The 16,410-nt window shown below is 44.0% G+C and overlaps 1 protein-coding gene across 1 annotated transcript in view; it reads left to right on the top strand.

Annotated features, from left to right (window-relative positions):
- LOC309490857 (interferon-induced GTP-binding protein Mx3-like) overlaps nucleotides 1–2,793 on the top strand; it is a 55,790-nt gene extending 52,997 nt beyond the window's left edge. Inside the window, exons 13-14 of the mRNA XM_082160138.1 lie at nucleotides 2,247–2,456; nucleotides 2,554–2,793. Coding sequence (XP_082016264.1) covers nucleotides 2,247–2,456; nucleotides 2,554–2,778 — 435 coding nt within the window. The 3' untranslated portion in view covers nucleotides 2,779–2,793. The remainder of the gene's footprint in view (nucleotides 1–2,246; nucleotides 2,457–2,553) is intronic.
- Nucleotides 2,794–16,410: the final 13,617 nt, after the last annotated feature.

Here is a 16,410-nt window from a genome sequence, read left to right as displayed (position 1 = left end):
AAGGTTAACACTACCCCGTTTATTTGAAAATGGCTAATATTTGACAGAAATGTAAAAAAGTAATCAAATCAAATGTAATATGTAACATTACTTTAGTAAAATCATTGAAATACTGTAGTTACACTGCTCATTATTATTATATTTTAAATAAGGAACTTGTAAAGAGTAATTTATGAGCTAATAGAAAAGCTAGTAACTTGTAACTTGTACATTTAACCTATGAACCAGACAGAAGGGCTAGCTAGCCATCCGTGAAGAACCGTGAATAACAGTCTATGGGAGAAACATCAAGTCGATGCCTTGATAACGTTAGGTTGGATTTTGCAGTTAGCCTACAACAAATTTAACACCCTCGTTTCTATGAAACTGAAAACAATTGAACCAGCTGGAGACTTTGACACAAGACAAAACAGAACAGATGTTTCAAAACCGATCAGATAATGTTACTATGGCTTTGTATGGCAGTAACGTTAGCCAACTAGTTTACGGTTAGACTAGGCTAGCTATCGATAACGTTACACTGACACAACTTAAGTTAATGCTCTGAATTCGCAGCTAATATCAAATCCATAACTTTTTGATCAAGTTAAAATTTCCAGGTCAACCACAAATAATCCCACTACCTTTTAATATCATCCGATAACTAATTCAATGCCGATTTGTTGCTTTGCCCACTTACCACTTCAAGACCATCTGTAAAACATTGCCAGCTCAACGTGCGAGACGAGTGAGTTGCTTGAACATACACAGCAAAGATTCTAGAGCGCTATGCGCGTAGCGCTCTAGATTTGATATACACAGACACCATATTAGGAAAAAGGGGCGGGCTGATGCTGACTGATTTATTACACATCCAGAAGAATACATTTGAGTCGTTATAGGCTCTGGTATATTATGGAGCATAATAGGAATAAAGTTGTGACAAAAAAATTATCAGGGAGTTATCACTTTGAATGGGCATGACGCCACTGGGAGCACGCACCAAGGCCAAAGCCGATCGCCACCGGTCTAGGCCTCCCGTATACGTCGTTGGTCAAAAAGAGTGGCTTTCTACCAGGAACATTCCTCTCCGCTCCGTCTCTAATAAACTTGCTCCCAAATTTATCGGCCCGTTCACTGTCTCCAAGATCATTAGCCCGGTGGCAGTCCACTTGTCTCGTGTAGTTGTTGTTACATGTATGTGTGTGTGGGTGTGTGCGAGTGGGCGTTCCGCTCATTTCAGATTGATTAGCGATCCAGCTGATCTCAATCGCATCACCAGCTGCAGCCTATTCCCTCACCTTTATATGCTCATCGCAATCTTCTCTCTTTGTCAGATCGTTGTTTGATGTCCTTCGTGTGTGTTTGGTCCTGTTCCAGTCAGCGTCTCGGTTTCGTGCTCCTGTTCCGTGTTCATCTGGCTTTGTTCGTTGTCTGGAGACCTCACCATTCACCCACTCCATCACATCACATCATCTGCCGGATTGCTGACCATCTTGTCCCTGCGTCACCAGTCTTCCAAAGATCCTCAAACTGTCATTCTTCTAAATAAAAGAGTTACTTGCATTTTTGCTTCCGCTTGATTGATCATGACACATTTACTCACCCACACGTCGTTGCACACACTTAAGACTTTTGTTCATCTAAGGAACACAAAATGAAGATATTTTAAATTATATCTGAGAGCTTTCTGTCTCTCCATAGACAGCTGCGCAACTACCACAAGTTCATAAAGAGATTAAAACCTCTCTGTATGAATTGAGCAGTTTAGTCTAAATTTAATTTATTTTATTCACGATTCATCAACCCATACATTGGTTATAGTAAATGGAAGCTCAAGCATGATTGCTTGATGTGCAAGAACCAATGAGGTTCACGCAGCACGTTTGAGCTTCCTCAAGAAGGTCGAGCTTCTGTTTATGTTCTCTGATCAATGTTTAAATGTGAAAAAAGCCTAAATTCAGTGTCTGTTCATCATTTAAAGCGATCGTGTCTCTTCAGAAATGTTTTACTAAACCGCTCTATTCATATGGATTATTTTTACGATCTCTTTCTGAACTTTTTGAAGTGTCAAAGTGGTAGGTTTTTAATAACATGAGGGTGAGTAAATGATGACAATTTAAATTTTTTGATGAAAATATCCATTTTTGCAATGATAATCAACATTATGCCACAAATGCTTTTAATTGAACTGAATTTGTACTGATCCCGAAATATCCCTTTAATCAGGTACTCTTTCCTCTGTACTACTTTATTTGAAACCATAGAACAAAATCTACAATATTCAGTCAAGTCAGGAAGACAAAACGGAGCAGAGGATCTTAGAGCAGTTTGAAATGGAAAACATGGTCTACACTCAAGATCCCATCTACTTGAAGTTCTTGAGTGAGGTTAGCGAAGAGACATTTTCAGAAGATCAGTTACCTGTCTTTGACATAAAGAGCAAGTACAGTGAAATGCTCCAGGCATACTATGAGGTAGATATTCTTTCAGTAACAAATATAATTGTTTTTCTCCATGACTGAATGGACTGCAGTACTTGTGTGTGGATGTTACTCTTTGATTGTCTTTCAGATTGTGGTGCAGCGAATGGCTGACCAACTGCCCATGATGATCTCATTTTTCATGTTGAAGCAGACTGCTCAGCTCCTGTCTACTGACATGTTGAGTTTACTGGATGGGGAAAATGTGGGTGAGCTCCTGTTTGAGGTCACTGAAGTTGGTACAAGACGCAGATTCCTAATGGCTCGCTTGGACCGTTTAACTGCTACTCAGGAAGTACTTAGTGATTTTAATTGAGGGACCTCCTGACTTGTCATGTCTGTTTTTGGTTGGAACATGCATACCTGTCAACACTCCCGTTTTCCCCGGGAGTCTCCCGTATTTCACACCCATCTCCCGCCCCCCTCCCGTTTTGTTATTTCTCCCGTGAAACTCCCGTTATTTGTATGGCCCAAACGTCGTTATATGAATAATCACATCAATATATTATTCCAAGGTTGTCAAGTTGCCAGATCTTATATGAAACCCATCCAACTCGCGCAATCAACACATCATACAAATTTCAACCCATTTGTGAGCTCAACCTAGCAACCTAGGCCTATAACCCAGCAACCTAGGCCTACAACCCAGTTGTGCCGTCGATATCTGCGCAGGTAGTAGACGCGGGAAGTTGAATAAGCATTACTGGTAGAAATGGGAAAAGACTCAGTGGTAAGTAAATATTTAACGCAATTAATGCAGCATCCTTTTTTTTCTGTCATCCTTTTGCTGCATGGCATTACATTATATGATGCGCTTTTATTCTTGCTAATGCTTTTAAACCATTCAAGCCATCTTTAAAAAAAAAACTTAAAACTTTAAAAGCGGAAAGCGCATCACTCATTCCTGGGAATACATTTGACATCGCAGTCTGACCTTGACGGAAATAAATATCCTACGCCAAAAGTACCAGAGAAAAAGTCTCGGCTGTGCTCAGATTTGTAAACCGCACAGTTGCTTTGGTTTTTAAATCCGTACCCGTTTTGCCCCATGGCTCAAAAGGGACACAACAAAAAATAGGGACACACGAGAAAGCCAAAATAGAATGCAAAATTTATTAACAAAATAGAACTATGGGAAAAATAGAACGTCGGGAAGTGACGATGGCGCCTGTGTTTGGCTTTGCCGCGTCCCAGATACTTATTTTAATATGCCTTTTAATGCCACTATTCCTGTCCACAAAAGTATCAGCAACCTTGGTTTACGATCGGCAATTGCTAATGCGAATTAGAGTTGAAATGACCGGTTGTATGGGTATCGAGGATCCACCTCCATTACCACCCTGTGTTCGTTTGTACATACCTGGTCACAATCTCACGCTGCACTGCGACGGGAGAAGAAAGTCAGCGTACCTGCCCAAGAAGCGTGGGAAACGGAGGAGGCGAGGGACCAGAGCAGGTTTCCAGGTTAAGAATCGCTGCTTATGGAAATACTCCCTTGCTGACCGGACGGACTGCCTGCTTGTGGATTGTAATCCTTTACTTTTCTACCAACCGGGCTTTGCCTGGCCTTGGATCTCCGAAAGAGTATCCTATTTGTGGCCAGTGTTTCCAGATGCGTCCGGTGGATTGCTGAAGAGACACCCACCTCCCCCCCACCTTGGCTGGGCCCGTCGTGGACTGTCTGCGCTTAGGACTATCGAGTGCACATCATCTGCCATTTCTGAAGACTCAGTCATTTCTTCTGTGAATGTGTGCTTGTTAAATGCCCGTTCTGTCACGAATAAGGCGCATATTTTGAATGATCTGATTGTAAGGCAAAATCTGGACTTTTTATTACTTACAGAAACTTGGCAACGCAATGCGGAATTTATTCATTTAAATGAGCTGTGTCCTGTTGGCTGCTCGTATATTGGATCCCCTCGTCTTTCTGGCCGCGGTGGAGGTCTTGCCATGGTATGGAGAGATAGCTACCACTGTCAACTGGTGAGCGTGGAAACTTTTTCCTCTTTTGAACTTCAAATCACGAGAGTTGGTCGGATAAAGCCGTTCTACTGCATCCTCATTTATCGTCCGCCTGGTCCTGCTGGGCAGTTCTTAACAGAGTTTACGGACTTCATGTCATCCGTTATTAATTTTGAAAAATTATTAATGGTTGGGGATTTTAATTTTCACACTGAAGTTGCTGATAATCATGCTGCAAAAGAGTTTCTTAGTATTACGGATTCACATAATCTAAAGCAGCATGTTCATGGACCCACACATACTGGTGGTCATACATTAGACCTGGTTTTTACTTTAGGTTTGGATGTCGATGCATTATGTTGTGAAGATATGTCGATTAGTGACCATAAGTGCATCTTTTTTAATCTTTCTACTATTGCAGACCCGCCTTGTCAGAATCGTCTGATAAAATCACGCATTATTACGCAAACAACTGTTGAGCAATTTAGCTCTCGATTTGACTGTGATTTTAATTTGATGGGTTGTAAAAATGATGTTGAGTTCTTAATGCAATCTTTTAATAATGTCTGCTCTTCCGTCTTGGACGAAGTGGCCCCTTTAAAAATAAAAACTAAACCCATCTGTAACACCACGCCTTGGATGACGGAAGATGTGCGTTGTTTCAGGAGGAGGTGCCGTACCATCGAACGCCTGTGGAAATCAACCGGGCTTGAAGTGCACCGCCTGTATCTTAAGGAACTTATGCAGGATTTTAACGATTTAGTTGCGAAATGCAGGGCTGCCTATTTTTCTAATCTAATCTCCTCCTCTAAGCGTAACCCTAAGATATTATTTGATACCATACATAATATTGTATCACCCCCAGCAGCTGTGACAACAATTGATCCTCAAAATGATTGTGATAGACTGATGTCCTTTTTTATTGATAAGGTGCAGTCTATTAGATCAAATATTCTGCATGGACCACACTTTATTGTCGATGATATTCGTTCAGCTAGGCCGATTACCATTGAGTCTTTTAAACCAATCACTCTTCCAGATTTGCTAAATTTGATTAATAAAATGAATATATCCTCCTGTCCACAAGATATTATACCATCTTCATTATTCTTAAAAGCACTCCCTGCAATTGGTACTAGTATAGTAGATATTATCAATTGTTCACTGGCCTCAGGCTGTGTTCCGTCTTATTTTAAACATGCCACTATTCATCCTATAATAAAAAAGCCTAATTTAGATCCAGCAGTTTTGAAGAACTATCGGCCAATTTCAAAGTTGCCATTGCTGTCTAAAATTCTAGAGAAGGTTGTTGCTAATCAACTTACTGCTGTATTAGAGAACTTGGAATTGTATGATATATTTCAGTCAGGATTTAGGAAGAGACACTCGACTGAGACCGCTTTAGTGAGAGTTAATAACGACCTTCAAGTGGCATCGGATGCAGGCCTATGTTCAGTGTTGGTACTTTTGGATCTGAGTTCTGCCTTTGATACTGTGGATCACAATATTATGATTATGAGATTGCGTGAGTGGGTCGGCGTGTCAGGAGTGGCCCTAGATTGGTTTAGCTCATATCTTACAGATAGAAGTTTTGACGTATCTATTGGTGATTTTAAATCTGCCTCGTCACCCCTGCTTTGTGGTGTTCCACAGGGTTCTGTGTTGGGCCCAATATTGTTTATTTTATACTTGTTGCCTCTGGGTCAGATCATACGAGATTTTAATATTTCCTATCATTTTTACGCAGATGACATTCAGCTTCACTTTACCTTCCGGCGAAATGAGTCATCTAAACTTTCGAGGCTTTTAGATTGTATAGATGTCATAAACAGCTGGATGGCCGAAAGTTTTTTGCAGCTGAATCCAGATAAGACTGAGGTTTTAATTGTAGCACCAGACAACGCTATACCTCTGATTATACAGGACATTGGACCTTTGGCATCTGCTGTGCGGCCTAGTTTAAGGAACCTTGGGATTATATTTGATAAATCCTTATCTTTTGAAACCCACATTAAATCTTTGACCAAATCTTGTTTTTTTCATTTACGTAATATTAGTAAATTGAGGTCTGTGGTCTCTCAGTCGGAACTGGAGATGCTCATTCATGCTTTTATTTCATCCCGTATTGATTATTGTAACTCACTTTTTTCTTCACTCAATAAATCTGTTCTTCATCGACTACAATCCATTCAAAATTCAGCTGCTAGGTTACTTACCCGATCAAATAGGCGCACCCACATCACCCCAATACTCTGTTCTCTTCATTGGCTTCCTGTAACTTACAGGATCCAATTCAAAATTCTCACCATAACATATCGAGCCTTATATGGCCAGGCCCCTTCTTATCTTGCGGATTTAATTAATTTTCATACACCTCTCCGGTCCCTCAGATCTAATAATCAAAATCTGCTAGCTACGCCACGAACTCGGCTAAAGACAGGTGGGGATAGAGCTTTTGCTGCTATCGCACCTCGTCTATGGAATGCTTTACCGATCAGTATTAGGTTTGCTGAGAATGTGGACATTTTTAAGAAACATGTGAAGACTCACTTGTTTAAGTTAGCTTTTGGGTGATCTATGTTGTAGATGTTGTTAATTTTATCTGTTTCAATTGATTTCAAAGTGTTTTTATGTTTTATTGTCTATTGTAAAGCGCCTTGTGACCCATTGTGTCTGTGAAGGGCGCTGTATAAATAAATTTTACTTACTTACTTACTTACTAACTATAAAAAAAAATATATAAAAAAAAATACGTACAAAGGTAACAGTGAACAAATTCATAATCCGTGCACGCTTTCGCAATCGTTGTTTTGTAAATCGTTCTTTCGCAATTGTTGTTTGTAATATTCAGTTCCTGTGAAAAATGTTGACAGGTATGAACATGTCATGTGATTTCTTGGTCTTATGGCGGTTGTCAAACCAGTTTATGGTACATATTCCACCACCTACTAGGATGGAGTGTGAGGTGTTGATATCAAGAGTAAATGTAAAACCTATATTTCATTATATAACTGTAATTATCAGGATATTTATAAGAGTTTTATGACCTTTATAAGAACTGTTTAGCACATTCTGTAATCTCAGAGAATTAATGCCACTAGATTTTAACTCCTCTTAACTGGAGTCTTTCACAATCAAATGCCCTACTTTTAATCAACATATGCTCTACTGTTTCTGGAAGTCCACAATGATTACACTGGCTAGATTCATGTTTTTGATTGATTTATTAAGAGTAGAGTGTCCAATTTTTAACCGAGATATACCATCCCTTATAACCATAAGCTTTCTGAAACCTACTTTAATTAAATCTTTAATTTACTCTTCTTTCAAGGGTATGTGCATTGTATGCTTAAGAGCCTGTTTGATCTTGTCCACCTCCTCATTTCCCTCCACTTCAACATGAGCCGGCACCCATAAAAAAACTGCTATAATTCGCAGTTGGCATATTCTGTACAAACTTTGTAGTTATTCTATTTTTATAATCATTGATTATTCTACCATAATCATTTGATGACGTAATCAATACACAGTATACCCTTTTTAGAGAATGCCTTGTGGTTGTCGCACAGCATTCCACTCCTGCCACTCCTGCCTCTAAATGCCTTCGTCGTGAGGTCAATACAGCCAGACGTTACACCATCTACACTCCCAGATACCTATAGTGATACTTGCTCTAATGTTTGTTTATGTAACTTTAATTTAACTTCAGGAGTTTTTTTCTTTTTTGAAAAACATATTACCTTTGTTTTTCCCTTTTTTCCCTACATACTGCAGGTTTCTCCCTCTTTTCCATTGAGCTCCGTCATCCCTGTATAGTGTTTTTTCTATTCCTGATTCTCCTATTCCTGATTCAATTTCCCCCAAAATATAATTTATCATAATATAAAAAATATTGGGCTTCAAACACTACCTTGAGGGGTTCCATTATCTATTTGATAAATATCAGAGAAGTCAGTACCTACTGTACTCTCACTTGTATTGTTCGCTCTTGCAGGAAATCCATAAGGGTGTCGTTTGGGTTTTTTATGATACCGGTGCCAAATCGATACTTTTAAAACGGCCTAAACGGTGCCTGAACTAATACTTTTTTAAAGAAAGAGACACAAAACGATGGTGAATAACAATAAAGAAAAGCTTTTTATTGAAGAAAAAAAAAATCTTAAAATTGAATAGTATACTTAAATACTATTGTAGTATACTTATGGTATACTTAAATATATAAGTAAATTCAAGACAGAACTAATTTACATAACAAAGTCACCTAACCCAACTACAAAAATGTAACACTAAATAACAGTTACAGTAGTCTACTAACAACAGTCTGTAGCTACATGCTACAAACCAGCTTTAAATTTTAGCAATCTTTTGCAGAAATATGACCACATTTGCCTTCTCTGAAAAAATACGACACTTCTCCTGACTTATTGCATGTCCTGCACAAGGTGAGCATTATTTTAGAACTCATCACCCTAAAGGTGCTCTAAGCGATGTCACGCGTTTTTTAGGCTGAACATTTTTTTGTCACGTACAGCAAACATCACCTCACTATCCGCTAGCTGCCTGTCCCCTGAACACACTGTAAAAAAAAACGCGGTCTCTGTTGACAGCCCAGGCTCCACAAACTGCAACAAAAAACAACCTGGGCCAACCTGCACCACGAAACATAACAAACAGTGTTCCAGCAAATAACCGACAAGAATGATTTTGGGGTGGGGGTTGGGGGTGAGTGCGTGTACACATGAAGGGGGGTGTGGGGAGTGGAGGAGAGAGAAGCATGAAGAGGAAAGTTAGCTAGAGGAGAGATGTCCTAGACAACGACAACGACTAACGTTATAATTTTATTCTCTTGAATTTTGATATTGCCGACACATGACCAAAGAGACGACGTTCCGATGAACAAATAACAAAGAAGAGGGAAAAGGAGAAGGAACGTGCAAAGTCCCAAATTTACAAAGGAATCAAATTACTTTGCCACACTGAAAAGACAAAACGTGCAGGTTTCCTTCACCCGCCCTACTGGAAAAAAAACGATGGGTTACTTAACGTAATCCCGGGTTCTTTGATAACAGAGTGAGGTGTTTCACTATGGGAATCGCTTTGGGCGTGACCAACTACGGAAGCTCCTATGCCACCACGTCTGTCTTTGACAGACAGGTCGACCTGAGATCAGGCTCCGCCCCCACCTATATTACTCAGGTCGACCCCTACGAAGTCATTATAGAGAGATTTCTTCCCGTTCCTGTGCAAGGAGGGAAGTGTTGGTGAAACACCTCACTCTGTTATCAAAGAACCCGGGATTACGTTAAGTAACCCATCGTTCTTTTTCTAACTTCGCTCGGTGTTTCACTATGGGAGATATAGACCACTCCCGGATTGCAACGTACGCTATACCTATCATATGGGACCTGACGTGCTGGCTCCTAATACTGCATGAGCTAAGGATGGCTCAGACACATTCAGGCGTGGCCCAGCTTGCTGCAGCACAGATCTCCTGGACCGAAACGCCCCTAAGTAAGGCCCATGATGTAGCCATGCCCCTAGTGGAATGGGCCCTTAAGCCCTCGGGAGGTTGGGAACCTCTGCATTTATATGCTAAAGAAATAGCTTCTACAATCCAATGGGACAGTCGCTGACATGACAATGGCTTCCCTTTGTGAGGAGTAGCCCATGACACAAACAGCTGGTCATTTTTTCTGAAACCTGCTGTCCTTTCCACGTACACACGAAGCGCCCGTACAGGACACAAGGTATTCAACCCCCTATCCTCCGGAGAAGAGAACGGAGGAGGGTGAAAAGCTGCAAGATCTGTAGTTTGACATCTATACGACGCATCCACTACTTTAGGTACGAAAGCAGGGTTAGGGCGAAAGGAAACCCTTGTAAACCCTGGAGAAAACTGCAGACAAGACGGGCTGACCGACAGAGCCTGTAAGTCACTCACCCTCTTAGCTGATACCAGCGCTAACAGTAGTGCTGTCTTAAGAGAGAGAAACTTTAACCCTATAGCTTCCAACGGCTCAAAAGGGTGTTGAGAAAGGGCCTCTAAAACCGTAGACAAATCCCACAATGGGACCATCCGCCTGGCCACTGGCCTCTTACGTCGTGCCCCCTTCATAAAGCGACTTATTAAAGGGTGCTGACCTGCTGTCTTGTCACCAAAACCCACATGACAAGCAGATATAGCCGCTAAGTATACCTTTATCGTAGAAAAAGCTTTCCCTTTTTCTAACAGATCCTGGAGGAAACATAATATGTCCCTCACTGAACATTGAAAGGGGACAATATGACTCCGTCCACACCATCCTTCAAAGACTCGCCATTTATTACTATACAGTGAGCGAGTGGAAGAGGCTCTTGCACTCTGTATAGTGTGCACGACTGATGGGGGCAGACCTGCTGCACTTAAATTCCACCTCTCACGGGCCAGGCCCAGAGAGCTATCCTGTCTGGGTGAGGATGGTAGATTTCCCCCCCCGCTTGTGACAGGAGGTCCCTCCGGGGTGGGAGGGGCCACAGCTGACCCGACAGTAGTTGAACTATCTCGGCCACCCAATGTCTGGATGGCCACCGTGGAGCTATCAGTATCAGTGACAATCCCATTTCCCTCACCCTGGCCAGAGTGGGTGAAATCAGGCTCAGAGGGGGAAATGCATACAGCGGGACATTTGGCCATGGGTGGGCTAAAGCATCCACACCCAATGGTGCATTTCCGTCCGCCAGAGAGAAATACAGAGGACATTGAGCGTTTTCCTGCGAGGCGAAGAGATCTACGACCGCCTGGCCGTATTTCTGCCATATCTGCTTCACCACCTGGGGATGAAGCTTCCATTCTCCGTACAGGGGATTTCCTCTGGACAATAAATCTGCTCCCCTGTTCAATATCCCTGGAACATGGGTTGCCCTGATGGATAAAAGCCTTATGTCGCACCACACAATCAGCTCTTTTGCCAGCTGGTGCAGTTGAAGAGAGCGTGTGCCTCCCTGTCGGTTGATATAAGCAACCACTGTGGAATTGTCTGTTTTCACTAAAACATGCTGGCCCCTGATGAAGCTCAGAAAATGTTTCAGCGCTAGAAACACTGCCAACAATTCCAAGTAATTGATGTGCTTGTGAATCAGCTGTGGAGGCCACACACCGTTCACAGCTCTGCCCATCAGAGTCGCTCCCCAGCCCTTTAATGACGCGTCCGTCGTCATAGTGACTCTCGACGACACTGTCCCCAAGGGAATCCCCGATCTGAGGGTCGAGGGGCTTTTCCAATGTCTGAGCGCTCTGACGCACGCATAAGTCACTCTCACCGGTCGGTTGAGATGACGCCGAGAACACAGACGCAGATGCGCGACCCAGCGCTGAAAGTCTCTCATTATAAGTAGTCCCAGCCGTACTACAGATATCGCTGAAGCCATTAAACCCAGCATTCGTAGACACAGTCTGAACGGGACAATTTTCCCCGTCTGAAAACGGGAGAGACACTGAGTGAAGGACGCTATCCTCCTCTCTGTCAGAGTGACTCGATAGGAGAGGGAGTTTAAACTGAGTCCTAGATATTCTGTGTGCTGAGCTGGCTCTAAGCTGCTCTTTTCCATATTTATTCTGAATCCCAAGCTGTCGAGATGCAATAACACCATGTCTGCGTCTTTGATTGCTTGCTCTTTCGACGAGGCGCATATCAGATAATCGTCTATGTACGACAGTATTCTTATCCCCTTGTTTCTCAACGGAAAAAGTGCTGCTTCCACACATTTGCTGAATACTCTTGGTGCTAGAGACAGACCAAAGGGCATTGTCTGAAATTCGTAAGCAGTGCCTCGAAATGCAAACCTGAGATACTTCCTGTGAGACGGGTAAACATCTATGTGAAAATACGCATCTGACAGATCGATCGTCACAAACCAGTCGTTCTGGCGGATGGATCGACAAAGTGTTTTGTGTGTCAACATTTTGAATGAATATTTCCGTAGGTGCTTGTTTAACACACGGAGATCTAGAATTGGACGCAGAGATATGCTCCCCTTCTTTGGGATCACAAAGTAACGGGAATAAAAACCCTGACAGCTCACTTCCTTTGGCACCACTCTGATGGCTCGTTTGTCTAAAAGAGTGTCTATCTCGGCCGTCAGGACACGAGCTGATTCTCCCTCGGCCACTGAGACTATCATACCATTGAATCTGGGTGGTTTCATGGCAAATTGAAGTCTGTATCCCCGTGAAATCGTGTTTACAACCCACGGATGAGCTGCGCATGCGCGCCAACTGAGTATGCGAGCCGAGAGAGGTCCCCTGTATACTTCCCCAACGCAGGCGCGCTTTGATGACGTCATTACCGTCTCTGCGCTGACCCTTTCTGAAGGCGCGCGCGCTCCCTCCGGCGGAGAGGCTAGGGACACACATTTCAATGTTTGGATTTTTTTGCAATCTATCGCCCTCGGCTTTCTGCCTGGCTGCGATAGTGAAACATTTATTGTGTTTATTGAATTCGGGGAGCATATCGCCCTTAGCCTGTGGCCTGGATGCGATAATGCATTCTTTATTAAACATTCCCCTGAACTGATGGGCGTTTGAAAACCCCGTGTGAGTGCTTGGTGACACTGGAGAACATTTTGAACTTGATAGCTTATAGCTGGAGCCCTTACTGAACTGAGAACAACAGGGCTGGACCCCCTCCTTCTCTTTGCGGGCGGAGAGAGAAGTGCAGGGGAACATACGCGTGTCAGGTCGCACGCTTTTTCTTCCGGTCCTCGGGGTGGGGTGGGCGGTTTCTCGCCGCCGCGGCCGCAAATGAATGCTTCCCCCAGGGTCCAGAGCCATCCGATCTCGGACGATGGCCAGATTGCTGTTCGCTGGGAGCCGGTCTCACACTCCTAGCCCCCGTCTGTCTCCCTCTCGCCGCAGCGGCTGCTGCAAAACCCTGCCGTGCTGGCTGAGAGGGTGGTCGCGGTGTTTGCTTGCGTGGTAAACAGAGGTTAAACGCCTCATCCTCCTGTTTCCTGAGGGTGCTGGTTTCTCTCATTTTCTCGAGAGCTGGTCCGAAAAGGCCCTTAGTTGGGTCGAACGCAGCGTCCATCACCTCTGCTTTTTGAGCGTCGCTTAATCCAGACAGGTTCAGCCATAACGCTCTCTCACCTGAAACGGCCAAGCCCATAACACGGCCACAGCCCTGAACCGCGCCACGAGAAGAGCGGAGAATTAGGTCGTTTACCACACATATCTCGTCCCAGAGTGCTGGATTCGGCACTCCCGTATCTAGTTGTCGCCCCATCTCCTCCAAAATCTCTGCCTGGTACGCTGACAGTAAAGTCACCGCGTTCAGCGAGCACACTGACTGCGCCGCATACTTGTACATCCTCTGATAGACGGACGCGGTCAGACGCTCCATCTTGTTCGGCAGCGAAATTTGGGATGAGGCAGAAATAGATCGGCGATTCGGATGGAGGTGATAGGCCACTGAAGACTCTATCGCTGGGGGTCCGGCCAGCCCCAGCTCTCCCATTCCTTGGATCTCAAGCTTAGAGCGTCCCTTGGTCGGGAGCTTGCTCTTAAAGGGGCTACCCCAATGGCGGGACATCTCCTTCATGCACGCCGGCACGGCGGGTAGGAGTTGCCTCGTTGTGGTTTGAGCAGGCGGTAGCCTTTTCCCGTCATAAAGGTCCCTCTCTGCTCCTTCTGAATCCTGGGCCGCGGGCCACGCTAGGCCCAGTTTTGCCGCGGCTCGCTTGCACACCTCGTGCAGGTTACCGTCCGCCTGAGAGCCAGTGTCAGTCGCGCTAGGGGGTCTAGACTGCTGGACAGGGAAGAGAGAGTTGTCTTCCTCCTCCTCGTCGTCCATGTCCAAGTCGAGGAGGTCAGAGTTAGCATCGCCCTCCGCGTCCTCGTCCCCCGGCTCCCCCTCCTCGTGTGCGAGAAGGCCATCGAACAGAGGAGGCATATCCGAGGATTCGGCTTCCATCATATCAGCCCAGCTCGTCGGGGTAGCTCGCTGATGATCGGTAGCCTTAGGTTTCGCGATGGCTCTGGCCAGACATGGGTCCTGCTGGCTAGCCACCGCCACTCTCAGCCTTCTCTCCAAAATTTTTACCGGCAATGACGCACAGTGAACGCACGTTTGTGGGTCCGCAAGCGACGTTTGAGCGTGCTTAGCGCCCATGCACACGATGCACATGGGATGGGGGTCCCTGCCCGAGACGGTTGCTCCACATGACGATGGACACGGGCGGGGTGCAGGTTCCCTGCTTTTCGACTCATTCCCTTTGGCGGGGGTAATGACTGTCGACATAACGGCTGGAGAGAGAAGGAGTGATTCAAAGACTCGTCACAACACGTTAGTCCGATCGATGGATCACAGGGTAGTTAGCCCTTTTCGCGGCTCGCCTGACGCGTAAAGCCTACGGTGGCTTGACACCACTGAAAATTCTACCGTCGTGATAACACGCGATATTCCTAAAAGAATAGCTCGCCTTGACGCGGACACTATTCGGTGTGACACTCAACACAGTCCCAATCCACTGAAGTCGCGTTCGGTAGCGTAATCCAATGACGGCCCGCCTGTTGAACAGTTAAGCGAAATCAGCGACAGGGTCGGACGTGCTGAGAGAGCTTGTTGTAGTCCCTCACGGGAAGAAAGCGAGAATGACTTCGTAGGGGTCGACCTGAGTAATATAGGTGGGGGCGGAGCCTGATCTCAGGTCGACCTGTCTGTCAAAGACAGACGTGGTGGCATAGGAGCTTCCGTAGTTGGTCACGCCCAAAGCGATTCCCATAGTGAAACACCGAGCGAAGTTAGAAAAAGAACGTTGGGTCCAATGGTTAGGCCTTACAAAGTAGTGACCCCAACATGATATCGCAACTCAGGCGAGCAACGTCTTTTCAGCAAAATATTGGGATTTGCAACCAGCAAGAGGTTTGGTCTTCTTCTCTTTCTTCAGCTGGTAAGTCAATTCTTATTTGGCTTTTTAGAAGTGTTGAGGGAAAAACAGACGCACCCCATATAGACACATTTACATTTACATTTACATTTATTCATTTAGCTGACGCTTCTATCCAAAGCGACTTACAATTGCTATATATGTCAGAGGTCGCACGCCTCTGGAGCAACTAGGGGTTAAGTGTCTTGCTCAGGGACACATTGGTGTCTCACAGTGGATTCGAACCCGGGTCTCTCACACCAAAGGCATGTGTCTTATCCATTGCGCCACTACCACTACCACATTTATAGAATGGGTCGGCAATACCAAGTGTTAAGACCGGAGACTGCATAAATCTGGTGGGGCTTGAGAATTAGATAACAACCACATTGCTTCAAGGACATGATAGCAGCAGTGTTGATTAGGAAGGAAATCATTGCTATGAATTTAAAGATCTCTTTGTTTGCCTAAGCAACAAGAGATGAAACATAAATTGGAATATCATCTTCCAAATTATGTTCTGGTACTCGGTGTAGAGTTGTAAGCCTAAAGTTTTAAAATCAGCAAATTGCCTCTCTATTTTTTTATTGGTTTTGTTGCAACAAACAAGCAACCCTTTGATTAGAAAGAACAAACAGCAGAATAAAAATTCAAAATGCATAAACAATTGCGAAACATATAATTTGATAAATGAAAAGGCAAGTTGATGCATTTGTTTATAAGCAAAGTTGGGAAAAACAGGGTGATGTGAAACATGGCCAAAACAGAACATGACTCGTTCTTCAGGGAACCACAGTCGTAACCTGGGACATTTTTTAATGTGATTTGAGCTGAAGAAACACAATTTATAAAATCGTCAGATTTTTTTTTTTTCGTCAACCGTTTTTGATATTTCAAGATTTCAATCTTTCCCATGCATTCAAGTGGATAAGATCTGTACTTGGATGACTGACACTTGTTGTCCAGGGGCAGTTTCAATATAATCTCGGAGACAAATGACTCATACAAAGAATATTTTTCTAACCTGCCATATAGAAATACCAGGCACACCCACATAATTTGTTTCTTTTGCATTATTATTATG

This window comes from Leuciscus leuciscus, assembly GCF_965113295.1.
Source record: "Leuciscus leuciscus genome assembly, chromosome: 25".
NCBI lineage: Eukaryota > Metazoa > Chordata > Actinopteri > Cypriniformes > Leuciscidae > Leuciscus > Leuciscus leuciscus.
This window is presented reverse-complemented; position numbering and strand designations above follow the sequence as displayed.